This window comes from Eurypyga helias, unplaced genomic scaffold (genome assembly GCF_000690775.1).
Source record: "Eurypyga helias isolate BGI_N326 unplaced genomic scaffold, ASM69077v1 scaffold12170, whole genome shotgun sequence".
Taxonomy (NCBI): Eukaryota; Metazoa; Chordata; class Aves; order Eurypygiformes; family Eurypygidae; genus Eurypyga; species Eurypyga helias.
The window spans coordinates 33,606-54,636 of NW_010226296.1; the positions used below are offsets into that span (position 1 = coordinate 33,606).

A 21,031-nucleotide genomic window follows, 5' to 3' on the forward strand; every position below is an offset into this window, starting at 1 on the left:
AAAGAATCTCTCTTTTCCTGGAGAGTTCTAGAAGCTCATTAGGAATCAGGTTTTTTTTAACATAGAAGAGTTATTCTTAAATTTATGTTTAGCTTTGTGTTTCTTTGAAAGTCTGTATGATATGACAGAGCTCCCCATCATGAAACTATTATGTTTTTGAAACTGGTTGCAATATCTTCCTGAGATATTAATTTTCTGCTGGGGAAGGACCACAGGAAGAATGATGAATTTGGTATATATTAAAGAATCTTAAACAACATTTCAGAATCACAGAATGCTAGGGTTTGGAAGGGAACTTCGGAGACCCTCTAGTCCAACTCCCCTGCCAAAGCAGGTTCACCAAGAGCAGGTTGGACAGGAATGCAGGGATTTGGTTGGACAGGTGGCTTTTGAAAGTCTTCAGAGAAGGAGACTCCATCACCTCTCTGGGCAGCCTGTTCCAGTGCTCTGGCACACTTGGAGTAAATAATTTTTTTCTCATATTGAGATCAAATTTGTGCATTCCAGTTTCTGTCTGTTGTCCCTTGTCTTGTCACTGGCACCACGGAAAGGAATCTGGCCCCGTTCTCTTGCTGCCTGCCCCTTAGATACCTAAAAGCATTCATCAGATCCCTTCTAAGTCATGTCTTCTCCAGGCTAAAGAGACCCAGCCCTCAGCCTCTCCTGATAACAGAGGTGGCCCGTTTCCTTGATCATCTTCATAGCCCTCCTCTGGACTCTCTCCACTAGTTCCTATTGTTCTTGAACTGAGGAGCCCAGAGCTGGACTCAGCATTCCAGATGTGGCCTCACTAGGGCAGAGTAGAGGGGGAGGATAACCTTCCTCAGCCTGCTGGCCACGTTCTTTTTAATGCACCCCGAGATACCATTGACCTTCTTGGCCACAAGAGCACATTGCTGGCTCAATTGATTATTCTCATTACTCAATCTTTTTGTTATCAATATTTAATTATTTTAAATGCTGCTGTAGTATTGTGCTGGCCCATAGCTCAGTACTTTCAAATAGCTGGAAGAGTATGTGAAAGGGAAGAGGACTAGTCGGGTTTCTGAAATTCGTGCTAATCCACTAGTGAATCCTCAGTGAAGCCTGCTGGGATTTTATTCTTGCCACAATATTTATGTTATTATATAATATTATTATAGATATTTATAAATTGCAAACATTATTATTATATGTGTTATTATATGTTATTGTATAATTGTTCTTTCGGCAATATTTATAACGACACAACAGAAATGTTGGTTACATGCATCCTTTGGTACACTGGGAGTTACTTAACTGAAAAGAATAAGGGAACCCATTCACTGAGGCTTTTTTAGTCACTGGATATTCACAAATCAAATTCTTAAACTTCCTGAGAAATCGGAGCTAAGTCCTGTGAGCTTCTGCCAACTGATATGCAAACCTTATCCTAAGATTCCATCAGATACTTGTTAAAATTGTTTGTGGAGAGGCTTCCAATTATCAGTGCTTGGTGTCTTATGATTAAGATCTGGTTTGAGGTGTTTATGATTTTTATTTTTACTGGTGACAAGAATAACTTGCTGGCATATACTGCCTTTTGAAGTAAGACAATTTATGTTTTAGTGGAGAGATAAGGTACAGACTGAGCATGAACATGAGCTTGACTTTAAGGAGAAAAGGCTAGATTTCTCCTTTTTAAAAGATCAGTCATACACTAAACATTTTTTAAGTTCCTATGTTTTATTGAGGCTAGAACTTTGCAGCTTAACTGTGATTAAATCTTCTATCATAACTATGCAATTAAGTACAACCTTCTTGCAGAAAGAATGATAAATGGAACTGCATATTTGGAAACCTTACTTCTGTATGAGATGCTTATTGAAATTGGGGTGTCGTTTAAAAAGAACTAGGATGGCTTTTCCAAAGAACCGTCTGATATCTTGTCTCATCTTTTGATAATCTGTGACTATAGTAGTGACACAGTGGAAGTCAGTTATTTGCAATTCACCGTTTCAAAAAGCCTTTACAGTTTTTAAGGGAAATTTGAATACTAATGGAATTTCAGGCAAAATGCTTGTGAATTAGAAGCAGTGAAAATGAAAACGGGTTCTGTGACGATACCTCTGTTCTTAAATATATTAAGGTTTGTGAAACCAAAAGGTTTCCACAGGTGGTTCTGACTGTCTTGTTGACAGGACAACATCAGCAAAGATACTTAGGTAAGGGACTTTTTGGGAAGGTAGGGTGGGGAGTGTCCAGTCTTTTGGAGGTAGTATTTAAGCTGAAAAGATTCATCCATATCATTTATCATTGTTTGAACATGGAAAAAACATCTGGCTAAGCTGTTTATATTAATGAAAACTGTAAATGCAGTACTTTACAGACGTGAGAGAAAATAAAAGTGACCATGTTATGTTGTAGAAATAGATGAGATGGCTATGTTAAAGAAGTGTGGCAATCAATATGTTCAGGCAGATGAAGACTGTACAACTACTCTGAGGTGTTAGAAGGTATATGCTGAAAATATGTGGAATAGTGACTATTTTCAAAATAAATTAGCTGCTCCTGATGAACCTCTCTCATAGTAAGTGAACAAACAGATTTGACATGCAATACTGTTCTGTGTAAGATGTAACTTCTCTATTCAGTTCGTTAAAATACTACTGAAGCTAGAAGCATAGGGAGGATTCAACAGGCTAGAGTCTTCTGTGGATGTTGAGAACTTTTAGTCACTATGTAGTATGTTTTCATCATGAAGGCATGAATCCTCTACCTGAGTTACAAACCAGTTGCATGAGGTTAAGGAAGAAATCTTCCCAGGGAGAAGCTACCCCATACTTGTACATTAAAACATTTCCATCAACTTTCCTGCACTGGCTGTACCAATAACTGTATTAGTAGGTGAGAAGATTGCCTTTTTATTTCTTCTTCCTCAAATGCAGGCATCTCAAGAAGCTCTTACATGCAAAGAAAAAGGTGAAATGATCTAAAATCCTTAGAACTTAGCTCCAGGTTTATTACAGAAGGAAGGATTGGTGGATCATTCCAAACAAAGCCTTGAAGCAAGTTTTGGGTCTTGCCTCTGTCAGTTGAAGCAGTTTGAAGGTATGACTGTCAAAAAGCAGATTTACGTTGATGCTTTCAGTGAGACTATCTGAATTCATGTCTTATAATTTGTTAAACACAAAGATAACATATCAACACCACCTTTCTCCAGCCCCTCAGAAGGGAAAAAAAACCCACAGAGCAAAAGTGTAGTAAGTGGTTTTCAGCTTCATGGGAGAAAATGAACGAAAATTAGGAGGGGGAGCGTAAGGGAGATGTTCAAGTTATTGTGGTAAATATAATCTGTGAGCCAAAAGCACCTTTTTAGTGACACTGTGATGTCTGAAGGGAGCTTTTTGATCTCAAAGCCCTAAGCATAACTAGGTGGATAAGCACGATTTAATGAGTAAAGTTAGGTAAGAGGCTTGCCATGTCCTTAGCAATCTGAAGCAGAGCTCTGCACCAATCTATTAGTGACTTAACTAGACTTTACTACAGCTGTAATTTATTGTTTAATTAGAAAAATTGTCTTTAGGCTCTACATCAATAGAATGACCATTAGGGAAAGGCATTTCTCAAAGCTACCAAGCCCATTATATGGAAACTGCTCAAGAAAAATCTATTTCTGCCCTGCATAGTGTTAGTTCTATTTAACACAGCAATGCACAGTCTCAATTTAGAATTCTGTCCGAGTATCCTGCACAGGAGGCGCACTCTTTATTTTGCCTTCTATTCTTCCTGCCCCCATATATTGATTTACAATAAGTGATTCAGTATTTCATTTCTGGGACTCTTGGGTGTCTAGCAATAATAGTTTCCTTTTCTTATGTTTGATAAAGTTCCCACACTTTACCAAACTCAGAATGACATGCAGTGATTGACATATTAATGTTCACTTTCATGAAGAAAGCCAATATGTTAATAGATCTCTTTATAATACATGTTTAATAACCATCTCAGTCACTACAATTGAAATTGTTTACTGTGTCTGTGATAGACACGGACAGCCTCCCTCAAGCCCATGAGCTATATGCCAGAATCTTGTGTGGCTGGCATCAGCAGTGTATATTATATCAGAGGTTTGGGAATTTTTCTTGAGGGGAAGTTGTTAGTAGTTCTCTACAGCTTTTACTGTGAGGGTGAGGCATATAAGAGGATCTTAGCAGTCTCTGATGATGGCAGTCTTATGAGCCACGTTGGCTTGATTTTCCTTGCGTCTGACATTTCAGGTTATTTTTTGTTCCTGTACGGTCTTGGGGTGCCCTTGAAGCTATCCTTGAAATATTAGAGAACTGATTAAAAGCTGCATTTGGCCACCTATGGCCTTCTGAATTCCAACTGAGTTCATACGCTGTTAATAAATACCACTTTGAGACCTACAAGAATAAAAGTAGGAAGGTCTCCTACCATATGGAAGACACTAGCAAGTTCCCTTCAGGCTACCTGGGAAAACACAGAAATCGGTATCTGTACCAGACACGGAAGTAATACAAGTGTGATTTCTAATTGGATCACCTAATCAAACCTTCAAAGATCTCTTTTTTTAATTAGATGTAGATTTTTTAAAATGCTGCTGGTTGATAGAATGTACTATCTTAAGTAAATGGGTCAAAGGATTGAACAAAAGCTTCCATGGAGATTTTTTTTCCATGGTGATTCCAAGATGCTTTCCAAATTAGAGTCTTGAGTTGCAAGGAAAATAGGTTAAAGGTGACAAAATCTTGTACTGGTATATAGCTCTGCAGTCAATTCTGGACACCTTGTCCTAGGGACACTTGTAATCATTGACAACATAATCAGTGAAGCTGTAACTGGAACAGTGATTTTTCTGTAGTTGTCTTTGTTTAAATTTTCTGAAGACAGGAACAAGACAGACCTCAGTGCAGGCCTGCAGTGATCATGGACATACAGAAGAAGGAAGAAAGTGTTATTCTGGATGATCCAAAATAGATAATTTCAGAATTCTGAAGCAATCATGATTGAGCTCATTAGTATGAACTGTTCACCTCATTTTTCTTAATTAATGAAAAACAGGGGTTTATTCTGAATTTTGTTCTCTTTTGTGCATATTAAGTGCAGCCATGTGATGTGAAGAGAAAGATGATGTTTATTACTAGTTTTCAGTTAATAAAATAACAAAGGAGAAAGTGTGCATATACAGTGCATTAGGACTGCATTAGGTTGTGCTGTGGTTCATGAAATATGATGTGTTTAGTTAGAGCTTGGGCATTCGGTGAAACAGGCTTCTATCAGACCCTTGACAGTGAGTCATTACTGAAGAACAAATAAGCCTGTGAGAATGCAGGGGAAGGCTAGCTATGGATTCGTGGCCTGAAGATCATAACTGACAGTCTGATTATAAAGGACAAATGAAGAAATATGTATTGGGTTTGGCAAAAATGAACTTTGTGATCTGCTGCAGAAAGGGCTATGGAGGGTTTGTGGATAGTAATGATGGCAATAGCAACATAAAGCAACAAAGGTTGCATATTCCTAAATATTGCTATAATGGAACATTTTTCTGCTATATAGGTGGAATTTCTTCTCTTTTTTTTTTTAACAGGATGAGACTGAAAACTTTTATAATGTTTTGGGTGAATACATTATATAGAATACAAATGAATGAGAATGATTTAAGCACAGAAAAATCTGAGGCAGGGGAGGCAGAAATATTTATACTTGCATTTAATGAACCATATGATTGGAGACACAACTACAACTTTTCATATATGTCAAAAATATAGGCTAGGTCAAGTGAAAGAATTCATTGTTGGTAACTTATGGAGCATTAGCTCCCTAGAGAAAAGTAGACAGAGGTTTATTTATATTGCTGGGGGCAGGGGGAATCATGTATTCTGTATTTCTGCTCTCATTTCCTAAGAGAGTTTTGAAAGATCTTTCAACAGAAAATGTAGATAAACTAGTGATTGGATGTATCAAATTTTGATTTTGCTGGATAACACTGCGCTTCATCTAAATAACACATGAAAATTGACCATATTTATGTGGACCAGGTGAAAGGCTTTGTAATTAGATACAGGTTTAAAAATTTGTGTGATGCTCTTCGTTATTTTCATTCATAAGAGGCTAGTGAAAAATGGTAATAAAAAGTAACTATATGCTAACAGGCTGTAGAATTATACTTGGATCTGTATTAAATCCTGTAAGTTGGCAGAAAATGAATCTGTAACCAAAAAGGTTGTGCTCTTGGCAGCAGAGGACAGTTGCTGCAAATGTGAAGGGCTACAGCAGCAGAGGCCAGTCAGAACTCAACATGAATTTGTGATCTAGCAGCTCTCCTCTCAAGACTGTATTTAGAGTGGTCTTGGTGAGTACCGATTTCATGTTGTCACAAAAATGAGCAGATTACCATAAAACCTGAGGCATCAGAACTGCAGGATCTAACTCATCCAGAAGAAAGAAATGGGTTGTTGCTACCTGATGGCAGTGATATGTTGACATATTTTAGAAGTGTTGAAAATCTACTCGCATTTACAAAGAATCACGTGGAGTATTTAAATGCTACTAGTTTGTTTAGTTAATAAATTGATTGTAAGAATTTTAATTGCCAAGAACCCTAGCTTCATGATGCTCATTTCAAATGTTCTCCCTGATACTTTGAGAGACTTGAATTCATCATAGCCTCAATAAGTTTGTGAGTCATATTTGATATTCAGAATTGTAATTTGACCTTTCTTTTTGGATTTGTCTAGTTACCAATATTTCCATTGTAATATTTAATAGTTGGAAAATTTTATTGTGTTCATTATAATTCAGTTAGCAGTGAAATGTTAATTGAGTACTGCTAGTTTGTTTAGGTAATAGCTCTAGATTAATTTGAACATGTTTCTGATTGGAGGAAATTTTGTGTTAGATTGGTACACAAATTATTATAATGGTCTTATAACTGTTATTTATTCTATTGGTATTATACCAGCATGCTAAGATCTTAGTATATAGGATAGGAATGTGGTTAAGAATGCTTGCTGAGGGATCTGGGGAGTAACTGCTTCCATGGCTACTGAACTCTTTAATTTTTGATCTCAGTGTTGAGAGGAAATCTAGCCCTATATCTAAATTAGTGTCAATAGTGCAATTTAACAAAGTTATTCTAGTCTTTGGCTCATCACATTCACAATTCTATGTTTTTAGCAAAACATTTTTTAATTTTAAAAATGTTCTTGATTATATCCTTGTATATAGCTTGTATGTAAATGCACACAGTGATCTTTCCTAGATCACCATGCTTTACGTGTGGTGTTGTGAATAGCAACTAGAATTATCTGACGTTACAAAATTCTACTAGTATTCGTTGTCCTGTGTATTAATGGCTAATTACCAAACTATTCTAAATTTTTGTCCCAGGTCCAACATGTTTTAAGCATTGCATGCTCAGAGTATGCTAACTTTTTCAAGACTGAAAGCTTGAAGTTTGTTTGGTAAATACACGTTATACAGCTGTTCCCATCACTTTTAATGATTTGCAAAAATGCCTAAACATCTAAGTTCAGAAATCCCAACAAAGTCATTGCCCCTGACACGTAAGCTCTACATCTGGATACCAATGAGGGATAGAGACAAATTGCGAGTGTTGCAGACTTTACATATGTTATTCCACACCTTAGCTGTCTGCAGCTGCCGAGAGGAATGAATGTCACAGCAGTGTCCATGAAGCCATTTATAAGAAAGGGACCTACAGAATCTTAGCCAGCCTTATTGGTATTTGCAAGTTCGTGTGTCTAGATCTGGCTTTGTTACTCCTGTCACAGCCAATCTGAAATAGGCCAGGGCTGTGTGGGTGTAACGTGCCTGACAAAACAAAAAGTTTGCTTGTGATTTTGATCCATTTCTAATTATAATCCCATTTTCTGATGTGGTGCTGATTAGGCATGAGGCCCAATTTCATTAAAAGTTTTTTCCCATTAACACTACGATTGTGGATATTTTATCATAAATAATGAATTTTTTCTACCTAAAAAGCACACTAACAATACTCAAAATTGTGATAGTGATGTGCAGCTTTTGAGTAGTATTTGCAGGAAATTGTGTGTCTCTTGTGATGGTGAATCCTTCGTCCCTTGTTCAGCCTGTAAATGATAGTTAGACGTTATGGCTGAGTAAAGTTGGTTTGACTGAGGTGGAAGAGGCCTAAATTTCATTCCTAGAGAAGCTTTAATTTCTGGGAGAGTCCTTTAATAAATACAGTTCTGGGCAACATGATATTTTGTCGAGATCCCAGTTATATCCATGAGAGAAAGCTGAGATTTTTCTCCAAAATGGCAGCTCTTGAAGGTAATTATCTTTGTTAGTTCTTTTCTTCTGTCTTTTTACAATTACTTTATCTCCACGCACAGGAAGCTGGTACAAAAAACTGTAAAGATGTGTCAGGCATCTTTAAACCGGCCTCCCTCCAGTCTTAGTCTTGCGCTGTGCTTTGCACACTGGCTCTGGTAGGCTTGATCGGGCTTTGAGAATACTCAGCAAATGGAGTATTTGGCCCCCGAAGCATCATACGTTCAGCGGATGTGACTAGGCCTTCAGAAAGGAAAGTAATGTCCTTCAGAAAAGTTCTTCATTCCTTCTTCAGGAAAAGCTTCTTTTCTTAACCTTTTTATAGAAGAAGGGCCAGAGAAAGTAGAAGAATTAAATGGAAGCAAAGTAATATTTAAGAGAGTCCTAATATTATTTGTAAAGCGTAAGACAGTGTTGAGCAGAAGGCGTAACATAGAGAATGACTCTCATTATGGGCTAAGCAGAGGTCAGCAGGAGGAGAAAGAGAAATGATTGCAGAAATCTAACACTTTTATTAATGATTTCTAAGATATCAACCAGTTCTGCTTTGCAGAAGTTACACATGTTAGATTTGTAAAATTCATATGAAAAATCTGATAATTTTGTTTATTTTGTCTCCCCCATACCAGAATTTCTGATACTTTATCCCAAAGTTGCTAATGTAATAGAGATGACATTGTGGGCATCTACGGAATTCTTTATAGTTCCGGCAAGTGACAGTGCTGCAACTTGTTCGTACACAAGCGTATGTCCTTGGGCAGAGTGAATACATTAATCTGTCCCAGGAAAACTCAGTAAATAAAGAATCAAACCCCCAGTTAAATGCAAAGTTATGAAAATTAATTCTGACTTTTTTTTTTGTTAGACCTAGTTGCTGTTTTCATTGAAAACCATTTATTTGATTTTTTTCATAACTATTCAGATCATCAATTTATTCACAGCTACTGCATTTTTTTATGACTTTGTTCCATAGTTCCAAGCCCTTTGTAAATATGTCATCGCTCAGGTGCTTTCACTGTCAAATCTTCCTTGTCACTTCTTACCTCATTCAAAATTATGTTCTTTTTTCTGTTGATCGGAGAAGTGCAATACTAATTAAGAAACAACCGTCGGGGCTGTCAGGTTTTATTTTCTATATAGAAATAATAGGATGGTGTTTGTAGAGTTAGAGACAATAAAGGGAGTAGAAATCAGGACATTTTGTATGTATGCATGGGGTTTTTATGTATGTGTTTACTGCTACCAAAGTCATGTCCACTAATAAAATCATGGTGCTTGTATAAGATGCTTTTGTATTACCTGTGCATGACGTGGATACGTTAAGAAGACATGAAGTTATTTTATGCTAGTGTTAAGTCTGAGCTAGTAGGGCACTGACTGGTGGATTTGGAACATGATAGAGCTGCTGTTCAGCCTTATGTGTTCTTACTGCACATAGAGAAATGTTTCATACCTTTACATTAGAAGAGTCCCTCTTATTTTGAGGTGTGGGTCTCTGACCTGTCTTTCTTCCCCACTGTAACTCCACTTACTGCTCTCAGTGAGGTTGCCAGCACACATGGATGTTGATACCCCTGGACAGTCCCCCTGAAATGGCTTCTCACCCCCTGGAAAAAAGTCAGCAAGTCTGCCCTTTTGAAATTACAGCTTACCCTATATAATACTGCTTGTGCTGCTTATCAGGATACAAAAAAGAGAAAAGAAGAAATAGCTGGAGCAGAGGTTCGGGCACGGCTTCACCTCATATTTTCAGTGCTAGCAAGCTGCAGTGATCTGCTACAACAAGAACAGCTGTGCCTGTTTTCCACACTTCAGGGAATATTAATGCAGTCAGGCTTCTGATCTTCAGATCACAAACAGGGACTTGATTGGGAAAATAATGTAGCTAGCCTAGAGAAGGATGAAAAGTAGGGATCCTCAGGTTGATAGCGGTGAACGCAGAAGGATAAGAGCATTTTGTAGCCGTTTTATGTGCCAGTGTGGGAATTGTTAAAAGGGGAATGAATGTGTTCTACAGGAAAATTACTAGAAAGATTAACCAACTTCATTGAAAAAGGAGGCATGACTGGTAAATTCAGAATTTAAATTCAAGTATACCTTGTTTTCCTGTGTATTCATGCAAAAAGTAGCCTTTTTCCCCTGAGATTTTTATTCCTTGTTATATACAGACTTGTACTATTTCATTGATACTGATCTTTTGAGTGAAATGGATTATTCTTTAGGTAATCAGTAGCTGTTCCACATGCATGCTTTGCCATTAGACTTCTGTGTCTTCAAATCCTGACTTAGCTGAGTAAATATAGTATCTTCATCAAATGATTACAGCCATATTGTAGCCAGCAGTGCAAGGTGTTGCTGTGTGTACCCTGTATGTTTCCTTTAAAAAATCCTGAGCATTTACATGACAAAATAGAAAATTAATTCTAAGAACTACAGAAAAATTTGCAATATTAAAAGCTGGAAGACAAAAGACATTATTTGACAGTGAGTATTTTAAGTGCTTCTGTATCTTAGTCCTGCTGTAAGTCTAGTAGGCTGGAGATGAACAGCTAGAGATGAATACAGCCAAAAATGCTTATGCCAACCTCTGCTTGCAGATCATACCTATTATAAAAGAACACGGGGCTCAGCGGAAGGAAAGTTTCAAACTTGTAAGTGGGAAAGACCGAAGAAGTGAAAACTGTTTTTACAGAAGTAAATTTTATGTTTAGAATTAAGTCTAGTTAGACTTTGTGTTTGCTTAGTTTGATTTGCCTGGTGTGGTTTTTCTTTTGTCTTTTCCCTGCCACAGAGTCCCTAAGTTGGTTAGGGGCCTATATAAAGACTTGCTACTGTCTATTACAGTGATAGTTTGAAAGCAATGAATAGATGGATTCTGGTTTTACTTGTACAGTCACAAAATATGCAACCATATTAAGGGAACAGAGTAAATCCAGTGACAACTGATACATGTAATCTGTATGTTTATATTTAGGTGATTTATCATATATTCTTTAATTTGCCAATTCTATCTGTTCACAAAGAATAGCTAGATTTAGGTGATGAAAACCAGCAGCAATCGATTTAAAAAAAAAAAAAAAAACAACAAAAAAAAACCCAAAAAAACCCAGGACCTGGCATATTGCGGAATATTTTCAGAACAAAGTTAGTCCTGGAAGCTGTATTTGCTGTCTGGTGGAAACAGCATGACGAGGCTCCTGCTTGGGTTTTGTGCTGACATGACCAATGAAATGTAGTCAGTGAAGAAGGTCGTGAAAGGTTAGCGCTTTTATTTTTTGCTTCTGAGTCATGTCCAAAATTGGTTTGTGCATGTTATCTCACCTCTCGTTTTTGTAAGTAACTGTAGGCTGTTCTTCAAAAAAGCGGGGGAAGTGGCCGGTGTGTTTTGCTATGTATGCAGTGAGATGGCAAGGGTTTTTGAGAAGCCAGACTGTGTATGAGGAGCTTGAGGAGAGGTCGCGTGTCTGCTGTTGCTTTCCAATCTCCATGGTACAAAACAGTTGTATAAGAGGGAAAAATGAAGGCAAAGCAAAGGACCTGCTTTCCCTGCCACTTTGTCTCTCTTGCCCCTGCTTTCTTCTTTTTCTAGATGATTTTGAAGGATTCAGAGAGCAGCAGATTATGCGAGTCTAGGGATAGTCTAGCTCTGTGTTTGCAATTCCCAAAAATTGCAGTATTACCAAGATGTTTTGATCAGGGCTTTCTAAATGGTGTTTACTGTAGCTGATGATTCATTCACAGCTGTTTCAGTAACTGTTACTGTATCATTTGTACATTTCGTATACAACAGACAAATTAAGTTTGGCAGAGGCTCGTGCAGTAGGAGTTCAAGATTTGTAACTGATGCAGGAGCCCTGTTTCTGGTGAAACCATCAGGTAAGAAAGGCCTCTTTTGACTTTAAGGAATGTTTTTGGGTTTAACTTCTGCTGCTGTGGATCTGCCATACCTCCTATGAATGGGGCAGTGGCGAGAGGAGTCTCCCTTTCCTTTTCTTTCTTTCTTGTGACAGGAGGAATGGTTTGCTGTTCATCTTATACACAGTTGTCCTACTCGGTTTCCCGTATGCTGTAGTGCACACTCAGAACCTCCTCCTTGTGGGATCACAGCAAAGGCCAGCATATAAACACTGAGAGACATTTAGGGGAACCTGCGGGCAGGCCAGTAGGATTTTTACCACCCTTTTTTGATACTAGCAAATTGCACAACTCAAACTGTGATTTTGTATTGCAGCAGTTTGGAAAAACTCACAGATTGATATGCAGATGTTTACTGAAAATTTTAGAATAATAACATGGAATTTGTTAGTTTCTGAATTGCTGGGGTTTGTACAGAAGGCTCTGGCTCCATTTTTGCACACTATTATGTGTATTTTTATTCCAATTTAGGGACCAGGTCATGTCTGAATTTGCTGATATGAAGTCTTCTAATCTGTATTTGGGATTTCCCACTCTGTTGCGGGTTACCCATTCCACAAGCTGAGGTGAATCATACTCTTCTTGTGAGTCTATTAAGACTTTTTTGGAACTGGAAGGGGAACAAAATCACACAGGAGGTTCTGCAGAGTCATATGATAAGAAGAGGTCTTATTAGTTGTCTCACTCAGTTGCTTAGGGAAAAAGCTGCAGCACTTAATGGTTCAGAATTGAAGAGAGTGAAAGAAAAGGAAACCTTGACAAATGTGTTTTTTAAATGCAAATTATTATTTTTTAGCCTAATGGCAAGAATTACTGGGTTTTAGTTCTTAACCCACATATTATGCCTAATGGCAATATGCTCTAACATTAGTGATGGTGAATTATCCTTCTGATTTATTATTCATCAAATTAATCCCTTGGATATTTCTTTTAATTTCATTTACCTTACTTCTGGATTTAGTCTGTCTTTAGCCCGTTTGTGCAGGAGTTCTGCATACCTTTTAGCTATTTTTACAGCTTTCTCAGTAACAAAGGCTTATTTTTTGCTTTTCCAGTAAGGCCTTTGTATTAGTAGAGAACTTCCTCTTTAGAGGATACTTTTTAAGGGAGCTGACATGTTAAACACACAAACCTGCTACAGATACGTTTTTGAAAACATAAGAAATGGAAGTCCGTATTCACAAAAATGTTTGACTGTGGTTCTTTATGAAGTGGGTTTTTTATATTCTCATTTTTCCTGTGAGTGTTCTAGAAAATGCTTAAACATCAGAAATACCTAGAACTTGGTGCAAGCAGAGTAAGACTTTCAGTATGTGAAATACCTGATTATGGAACCATCAGGTTTTTTTGCTTTAGCACCTTCATGAGAAATTTTAGTAGTGATTCTCATTTATATCTGTACAATCAAGGCAAATATGGCTAGCCACGAGATTCTTGTCTGTAAAGCCCTCTTCTCCCTCTCTACTATTTAACACAGTTTAACAAAAATAGCCTTTCTCTGGATACTTTAATTTCCATTGCTAGTTGAAAAAACATGACTCCCAGGCCTTGCATGTTTATTTTAACTTCTGCCTATTTATTTATTTGTCCTAAGCTTTGAGCAAAGCAGTGCAGGGCTTCAATAAAAATAAAAAGAAAGTGAAGATGAAGGTGAACTTGTAAGGAATAGATGGGCTATCAGAGAACTTGAGGGTGTTCAACCTTTAAAGCTGTTCGGAATTTTGTGAATACTCTTAATGATTGGAGCATAGTTTCTTATTTACATTTCTGTGTGTGCTTATACGTGCCTGAAATGCTGTATTAGCTGTGATTTTTGAAGATGGCTTCAGCTAAAAATATTTGATGCTGTCAAAATGCAGCTGAGGAACAGAGGCTGATTTCACAGGACTTGATGTTTTCTAAGCAGAGGTTTCCAGTTTCTATAATATAGTTGGTCTTAGTTCTAGCAACACAGTCCGAACTGGTGCAAATATGTTTAGATGGCATATGTATGTGGGAAGTAGTTTTGTCAGAATGTCTCAAGCATGATTGTTCTAGAGATGTGTATGACAGCAGGTCACTATTTAGCCATCAGTACTCATGGTGAAGTATATTTTAGAGCATAGATTTAATTTGACTTGACACGTGGCAGAAGACATCTGTCATCTGTTGTTTTTGTCACTTCCCCCTACTTGTATATTTTTAAAATAATAGAAAAATAGGGGAAAAGGTATATTAAAATTTTTCTGACAAGAAAATGTTATTTTACCTTTTAGCCTTAATGCTAAAGCAGAACTTTATTTTTAAGTACTTTTTATTTATTTTTATAAATTATTAAAAATAATTGTCTCCCTTTTACAGCTCAGGCGTTGATTCATCTGATTCTGATTTGTGGAACTAATGCCAGTAATGCAGTTCTTTTCATTCCATCCAGCTGGCTAAAAGATTACCATTTTCTACACACTCTTTTTTTTATTGTTCTAGTAAAACAGTGCCGTTATTACATTTCTCCTGGTGTTAGAAGTAAAAGGACTGCATAGAAACTTTCAATTATCTGAGGATATTTCTCATTTGCAGATGAGGAAGTTCCTGACCTGAGTCAGAAGTTATCTGAATAGAAAGAGAGTTTCCTCTAACCTCTGCAGAAGTTGCAGTATGGAGGCGGGGGGAGAAAAACACACCACACTAACTCCAAAACCTATATAACACAGTATCGAAGTGCAGATAGAATCTTACCCACTTTATTGATGTCTCCTCTCATTAAACTGGGTCATGTTCAGAAACACGTATCTACGGATTTATCATAAATACTCTGTATTACATAGCTGAGGAGATGATAGTCGTGTCGTGTTTGCTCTGCATGTATTACAGTACTTCTGTATATAGCAACACATACAGTAGGAGAGAGCTAAGTTGTACACCACTTTACACTCTCTTTCTGCTACAAGGATGCCAAAAGATAAAATTAGAGACTCTCTTTCCTGGAAGAAAGTTTGCTTTGGTGGCATTAGACACAGGAGTAGGAGCTCTTTAGAGACTATACAGAAGAGAGGTTAGGTATCCTCCAGTGTCTGGAATGAGATACTCTAGGTTCAAGGACATGCATCCTTTGGGCTACAGGGCAGTTCTCTTGAGCCCCCATGGAAGCACTAAGGCAGAAGTTTACGTGTGCCCACTGGCCATAATTTTGTGGGCTACTCAGTCTATTTCATGCACTGAAGTTTCTTCATAATTTTCTGTTTTACAGACACCAATACTTTCTGGCAACTGTCAGGAAACCATATACCGTGTACTGTAGGGAAGGAGACTTCCCCCCACCCCTGCCCCTTCCTTGGCCAGTGCATAGGAGTCCAAGACAACATCCAGTTAAGGCAGTAACATCGTGGTTTAGGTTATAGAGCATCATCTTATGGGTATGACTGTAAAGCCTGAGTTCACATTTGAAGCTCAGAAGAGACAGAGTTCATTATGTAAGTAGCCCACATTGTTCATACGTATTGTATTAGTGCTGCTATGCTGACGTTTCAGCTCTGGAACTGATGCGGCCCCCAGGGTTTAAAGCAATATACCTTCTCCTAATTCAATTGTGTCTTATAAAAATATTTGCTCTAAGACAGTGCTTCCCACAGAGCCTGTGAGTAGAAGGGGGAGACCAAGGTTTTATGAAATATGTATTTATTTCCCTTCTCTCCTGATTCCCACAGAAGACAGACTAGGTCCCAGCTGTGGCAGAAAGGAAACCCTCCAAAACCAGAAAATACAGAAGACAAAGGGTGGGGCAGAGAAAGAAGCATTGTATCTGCTTTGGGTATTTTCAGATTTCATTCCTCTGAAGTCTGAAAATGGATGCTGGCAGGAAGTTTCTCTTTCTCCTTCATTTTTGAGTTTGTAGGCGGAGAAGGAACAGATGATGGACAGCAGCGGCTCAAATCCCCATACTAGCTGAGCTGTACAGCACAGTGCTGGGCACTCATCAGTGTTGACAGCAGCAGAGATGGGGGTGGACAATTTATTACTAACATAGCATGTATAGCACGAGGAGGATATAGTCCACCAAATGTGGGAGCTATTCCTGCTTTTTGAGAAGCTAGCTCTTTGCTTTTAATAGAAATTTGCTGTGCATTACCCAAGAGGTTTGTGTCTTCTGTGTTCAAGCCATCCTTGTACACTATTGTAGGAGAGTAATGTCTGCATTGCAAGGTGTTTAATTTCCTTGCATAATTAAAGCAGAAGGAAAATGAGTGCTGTTGTACAAACAGTGAATTCCTCAGTGATTGACTTCATGTTAAGTAGATTTGTATAGAAAATCATCTTTGTTATATGGAAACTAGATGGTTCCTATCTGCAGTGCCATCTGTCTAGATCAGCCATTCAGATCTAGCCCATGTCAGCAGAGGTGGCAGCTAAAATTTAATTTAGCTCTTGTCCTTTGCCTTACCTCTGCAGAATACTATCACCATTGCAGTTACTTGACATCTTTGTTGAGTATCTCGGAAAGGCCAAAGCACATTCTCTTGGATGATTGACTTCTGAGCCAGAGTTTATAGGCAAAGCAGGGTGAGAAATCTGGGTGGTTTTGCTCTCCTAGCTGAACCAACAAATAAATCAGCCTTTAACTGACAATTTACCATCTTTATGAGAAATACGCTGGGGGTGTTTTAAATGTAAAAAGACAAATGTACAACTCATCTGGAAACCATCAGAATACTGGAATAGATTACAAGCAAAGGTACATGGGGATGCTGTAATTAATTCTTATTAATATAAGACTATATTGAGCAGATTTTCAGAATAGTAATTGCCTAATAACTTGACTGAAAAAAAAAAAAACTGGCATATTGCAGAATTGAAGGGAAAGATGAGAGGCAGCACTGGAGTGAAGAAATAAGCCTCTGTGGTCTCATGGATTCAAGAGCAGAGAAATGTTTTTAGTTTGTGATGGCATGTAGGCCACTAGAGTTCTTGCACATGATGAGGGCTTTGCAGTAATGCATGTTAACACCTTGGTTTAATTTTTTACTAGTTCTGTTGAGATTCTTACTGTTTGGTCCCCAATATGTAACAGAAAAGGGCTTTCCTCCTGGTTTCATTTTCTTGACTGGAGATTTCTGGATTGGTTTGGAACCTTTATTTTCATGAGATGACCCACAGTTGCACACTCACTTCTGCTTATAAATGTTTTGGGGGTGTATTACGGTAGTAGTAACTACAAATGTACAGAACTTGGCCTCAAATGGGACACAAATGTGCCAGAAGAGGGGAGACTGTGATGCATCCAAACACAGTATTATTGCTAATTAGCCAATCATGTAAAAGGAGAAAACACTGTCAAAATGTGGACAGACAACCATGCTCAGAGGAGTGTGCTACTCCTTGAAGAACATAATTGGATGACTTCAGTATAGGGCACTGTTTGAGCAGATGGTCCCCATGAATTATTCCAATGAAGACTCAGTACAAAACTTCATTAGAAGGATCTCTTGCTGAAGAACCCCATGGGTGCCAAGTGAAGCAACTGCACCTGAAAGGCACTTATGTGCTTGTCTTCTGCCATTCATCTCTAGATGGAGGTGACTAGAATGACTAGTTCCAGTCAACGTTGATGATGATGTTGTTCAGAGTTTGTTGTTCAGGGTGGTGTAAAGCAATCAGATGAAGAGACTTGCATTGCCTCCATCTACTAGATTAAGAACAGAACACTGAACTGCAGACTGTCAAACACTAGCAGACTTGGAAGAATTTAAAACATCAATTGACAGATGGAGTAGGGCAATAAAATTTGAGACAACAATTTGTTTAAAAACTATTGCTTTTGGCCATGGGGGTAAATGCAGCTTACCAGGGTTATCTTTTTTGTCTTTCAAAATCCCCCAAAACTACTGCTGCTTGAAAAAATTACAATCATATGATGATTCCAGTATTTTATTGTGTCTGGCAAACTTTGTATTAGTTCTACTAGTGAGCTTTAACATATTGAAAGTAACATTCTTCAGATCAGAAGGGCATGAGTCATGTTTCAGGATGATACATTTCACTTAGATACCATTGGGATTTAAATGTCAGGCTTGTCTTTAATTTTCTCTTCCATATATTTGGAAGGCTTTTGGGCATTGATTTTTATGCACAAGCCCTGAACAATAAGCTGGCTGCTAGAAACTGACTATTCCTATTGTTCTTGTTCACTGACCACCAAGCTCTCAGTATGTCATAGGTCTAGGTACAGATTAGAGTTTGATTACATTGATTTAATTTTTTCAGTTTTCTGTCCTTAGTCTGCATTGTTTACATCAGCTGAACTGGCAAACTACTAACAGTAAAAATAGGAAGTTGACTGTGTAAACAAAACTCTGCAGCAATTCCAATGGATCCCAATATTGGCAGTTTACTGTTATCTCAAAGGTAACATGAGGAACAAAAGAAAAAGTAAAAAGAAGAGAAAGAATAGAAAGTTTGGGTCATTCGTTAGTAAAAGTGATACATTCATAACAACAGAGTTTAGTGCAGAATAGTATAGACTTGCCTTTTGAACTTAGACCTTCTCTCCCCTGCATCCTGTTTCTTTGTCTAGGATGATAATTAACCGTATGCTAGGACAGAACAAGGCATGTATTGTAAAAAGAAAAAAAAATCCATGAATATGCATAATATGAGTACACCATTTGTCATTTGTTCCTTTTTTTTTTATTTCTTCTGTGAGCTGTGTTCTAAAATATAATATGAAATGCTTCCAGTCATAATGAAACAAATTAATCGTAACTTTTGAATTTAACTATTCAGAGAACACATACAATCTTTTCTCCTAATCTGGGTCAAGGGCTTATTGCAGAACATCCTAGAGACTGCATAGCCATTTGGCTGGACATCCTAATGTTTGTAGGTAATTATTTTGGCCTGTACAAAGGAGGTAGCAGTAAGGGATCTGTGAATGGAAGGAGAACAGTTCCTTCTAGATTTTTAATACCACGCTGTGATTTTTGGTTTTGTTGTCCTTCGATAGCTGTTTGTTGTGTGTTGATACGGCAAGTGAGCATATTTGGCCAGCAATCTGACTCTCCTACATCTCTCTACTAGGACAAGAAGTGATAATTTTGAGATATTTGTCCATTGATAAACTGCATTCTTTGGGTTTTTACCTCTGCATGTTCTGGAGGAGTGATAGATCTTCTAAGTTTGAAGTCTATAGAATTTAGTTCAAGGTTGTGTGGAAAAACCTGACATGAAACCCATGTATCCTAGGAGGATTGTATCATTGACACAATCCTCCTTTTGCTCTGCTTAGTGTGAACTAGTAGTGTCTCTACTAGTGTTAGTCTAATTGCATTGTGATAAGCTCTTGAGCTACCAAAACATTTTAGGTGAGAGTTATTTCAAAGATTTAAACAAGATTTAGGCATACAACATCTTATTCACCATAAGCACCAAATACTTGCTTAGTTTTCAGTGAACTAGTTTCCTGTGCTAGGTGCTCATAGATCGTAGCTGCATGGCTTACTTGCAGTCTGAAAGACGGAAGACTGAAGTCTTGGGAGGTTCAAACAAGTGTTCTTAATGATACCTTCCAAACAGTACGCATTCTATAAAAATAGCAAGCTTGCAGATCACAAGGAAAATAGTATCTATAGATGGATTTCCTTGGAACTGTTTCTTGTGATTATGATGCAGAAAGACAATTGCTTCTCTGGTGTTACATAATCTTGAAAACCAGATTTTTTTTTAACAAAATTACGTCTCACGTATTTTACCTTTCTTCGGCAAGTAGTTCCATTGTACAGTACTTAGGAGGAAAGCAAGTCCATCTTGGATTGACAACACAAGAACAAGTTAAAAATTATAGATTATCTTTAGGACTTGTGTAATAAAGCTGCGCATTAGAGAAGCAAAGCTGACTGATCAAAAAAGTTAGAATTGCATCTTCCTTCTTAAATATACCTGAAGTGTCAGCATTGTGAATTCATTCCTTCCACAGCGTACAGAGTGGTAGTTTTCCGTGTCAAAGTAAATCCTAAAAGCCAGGCTTGAAGGAGTCCCTGTTTGGATGTGTATTTGTGCCTAGCTGCTTGGAAGATTGCTGCAGCACGCCTAACCTGTTGTGACAGGGGAAAGCTAACGTGGCATGCGTTATTTGCCTTGATAGTGTGATAAGTTTTTCTCCTTTTATAAAATGCAAAGCTGAAGAACCATGAAAAATAACCTGCCACTGAAAACATTTTTATGGGCAGAGAAGACTTGCATCTCACATTGTTATTGCCCAAGATGACCACATTTAAGACGTCTTAAAGAAAGTAATTCCAACAACTGAGCTGTAGAATAGTTCAGGTATTTGCAGATGTTGAGCAGCAAGAACACAGTGTAAGATCACAGAATGGCACAGAAATTCAATCAGTTAAGGTTAGCTAAAATCAAATGTATTTACTGTAAGATGTAACAGAAAAAAAAACCCACAATATAAAATATGTTAAAGGAGAACTATACTGAAATATGACATTTTGCTAAGATTACATATTTTTTCTCTCCTTTGTGACCTGTGAAGGCAAGTACATTCTAGTTTATACTCATTCGTTACTATCTTGTCACAGTCATTTCCTTAGACCTAGTAAGATACTGTTTTGTTTATGTGTATGTGGTTCATTATCTGTTTATTTCAGTCTTCTGCTCTTCAGACATTTCATAAAATAAGAAATAATTCTATACACTGACACCACAAACTCCAGCAGTATGTATCTTAGAAGTTTTCAGTCCAGCAAAATTTAGGTTTGAAAGTAAGAGAAAACAAGCGTTGTGCCTGTTCATTGGTGATTTAAACAGTAGTTTGAGCTGTTAATTAGGTCTGAGTTGC

The 21,031-nt window shown here is 37.6% G+C and overlaps 1 protein-coding gene across 1 annotated transcript in view; it reads left to right on the forward strand.

Moving 5' to 3' along the window:
- BANK1 (B-cell scaffold protein with ankyrin repeats 1) overlaps positions 1-21,031 on the forward strand; it is a gene marked incomplete at both ends in the record, with an annotated part of 77,302 nt that overhangs the window by 28,252 nt on the left and 28,019 nt on the right. The window contains one exon of the mRNA XM_010152519.1: positions 11,440-11,449. Coding sequence (XP_010150821.1) covers positions 11,440-11,449 — 10 coding nt within the window. The remainder of the gene's footprint in view (positions 1-11,439; positions 11,450-21,031) is intronic.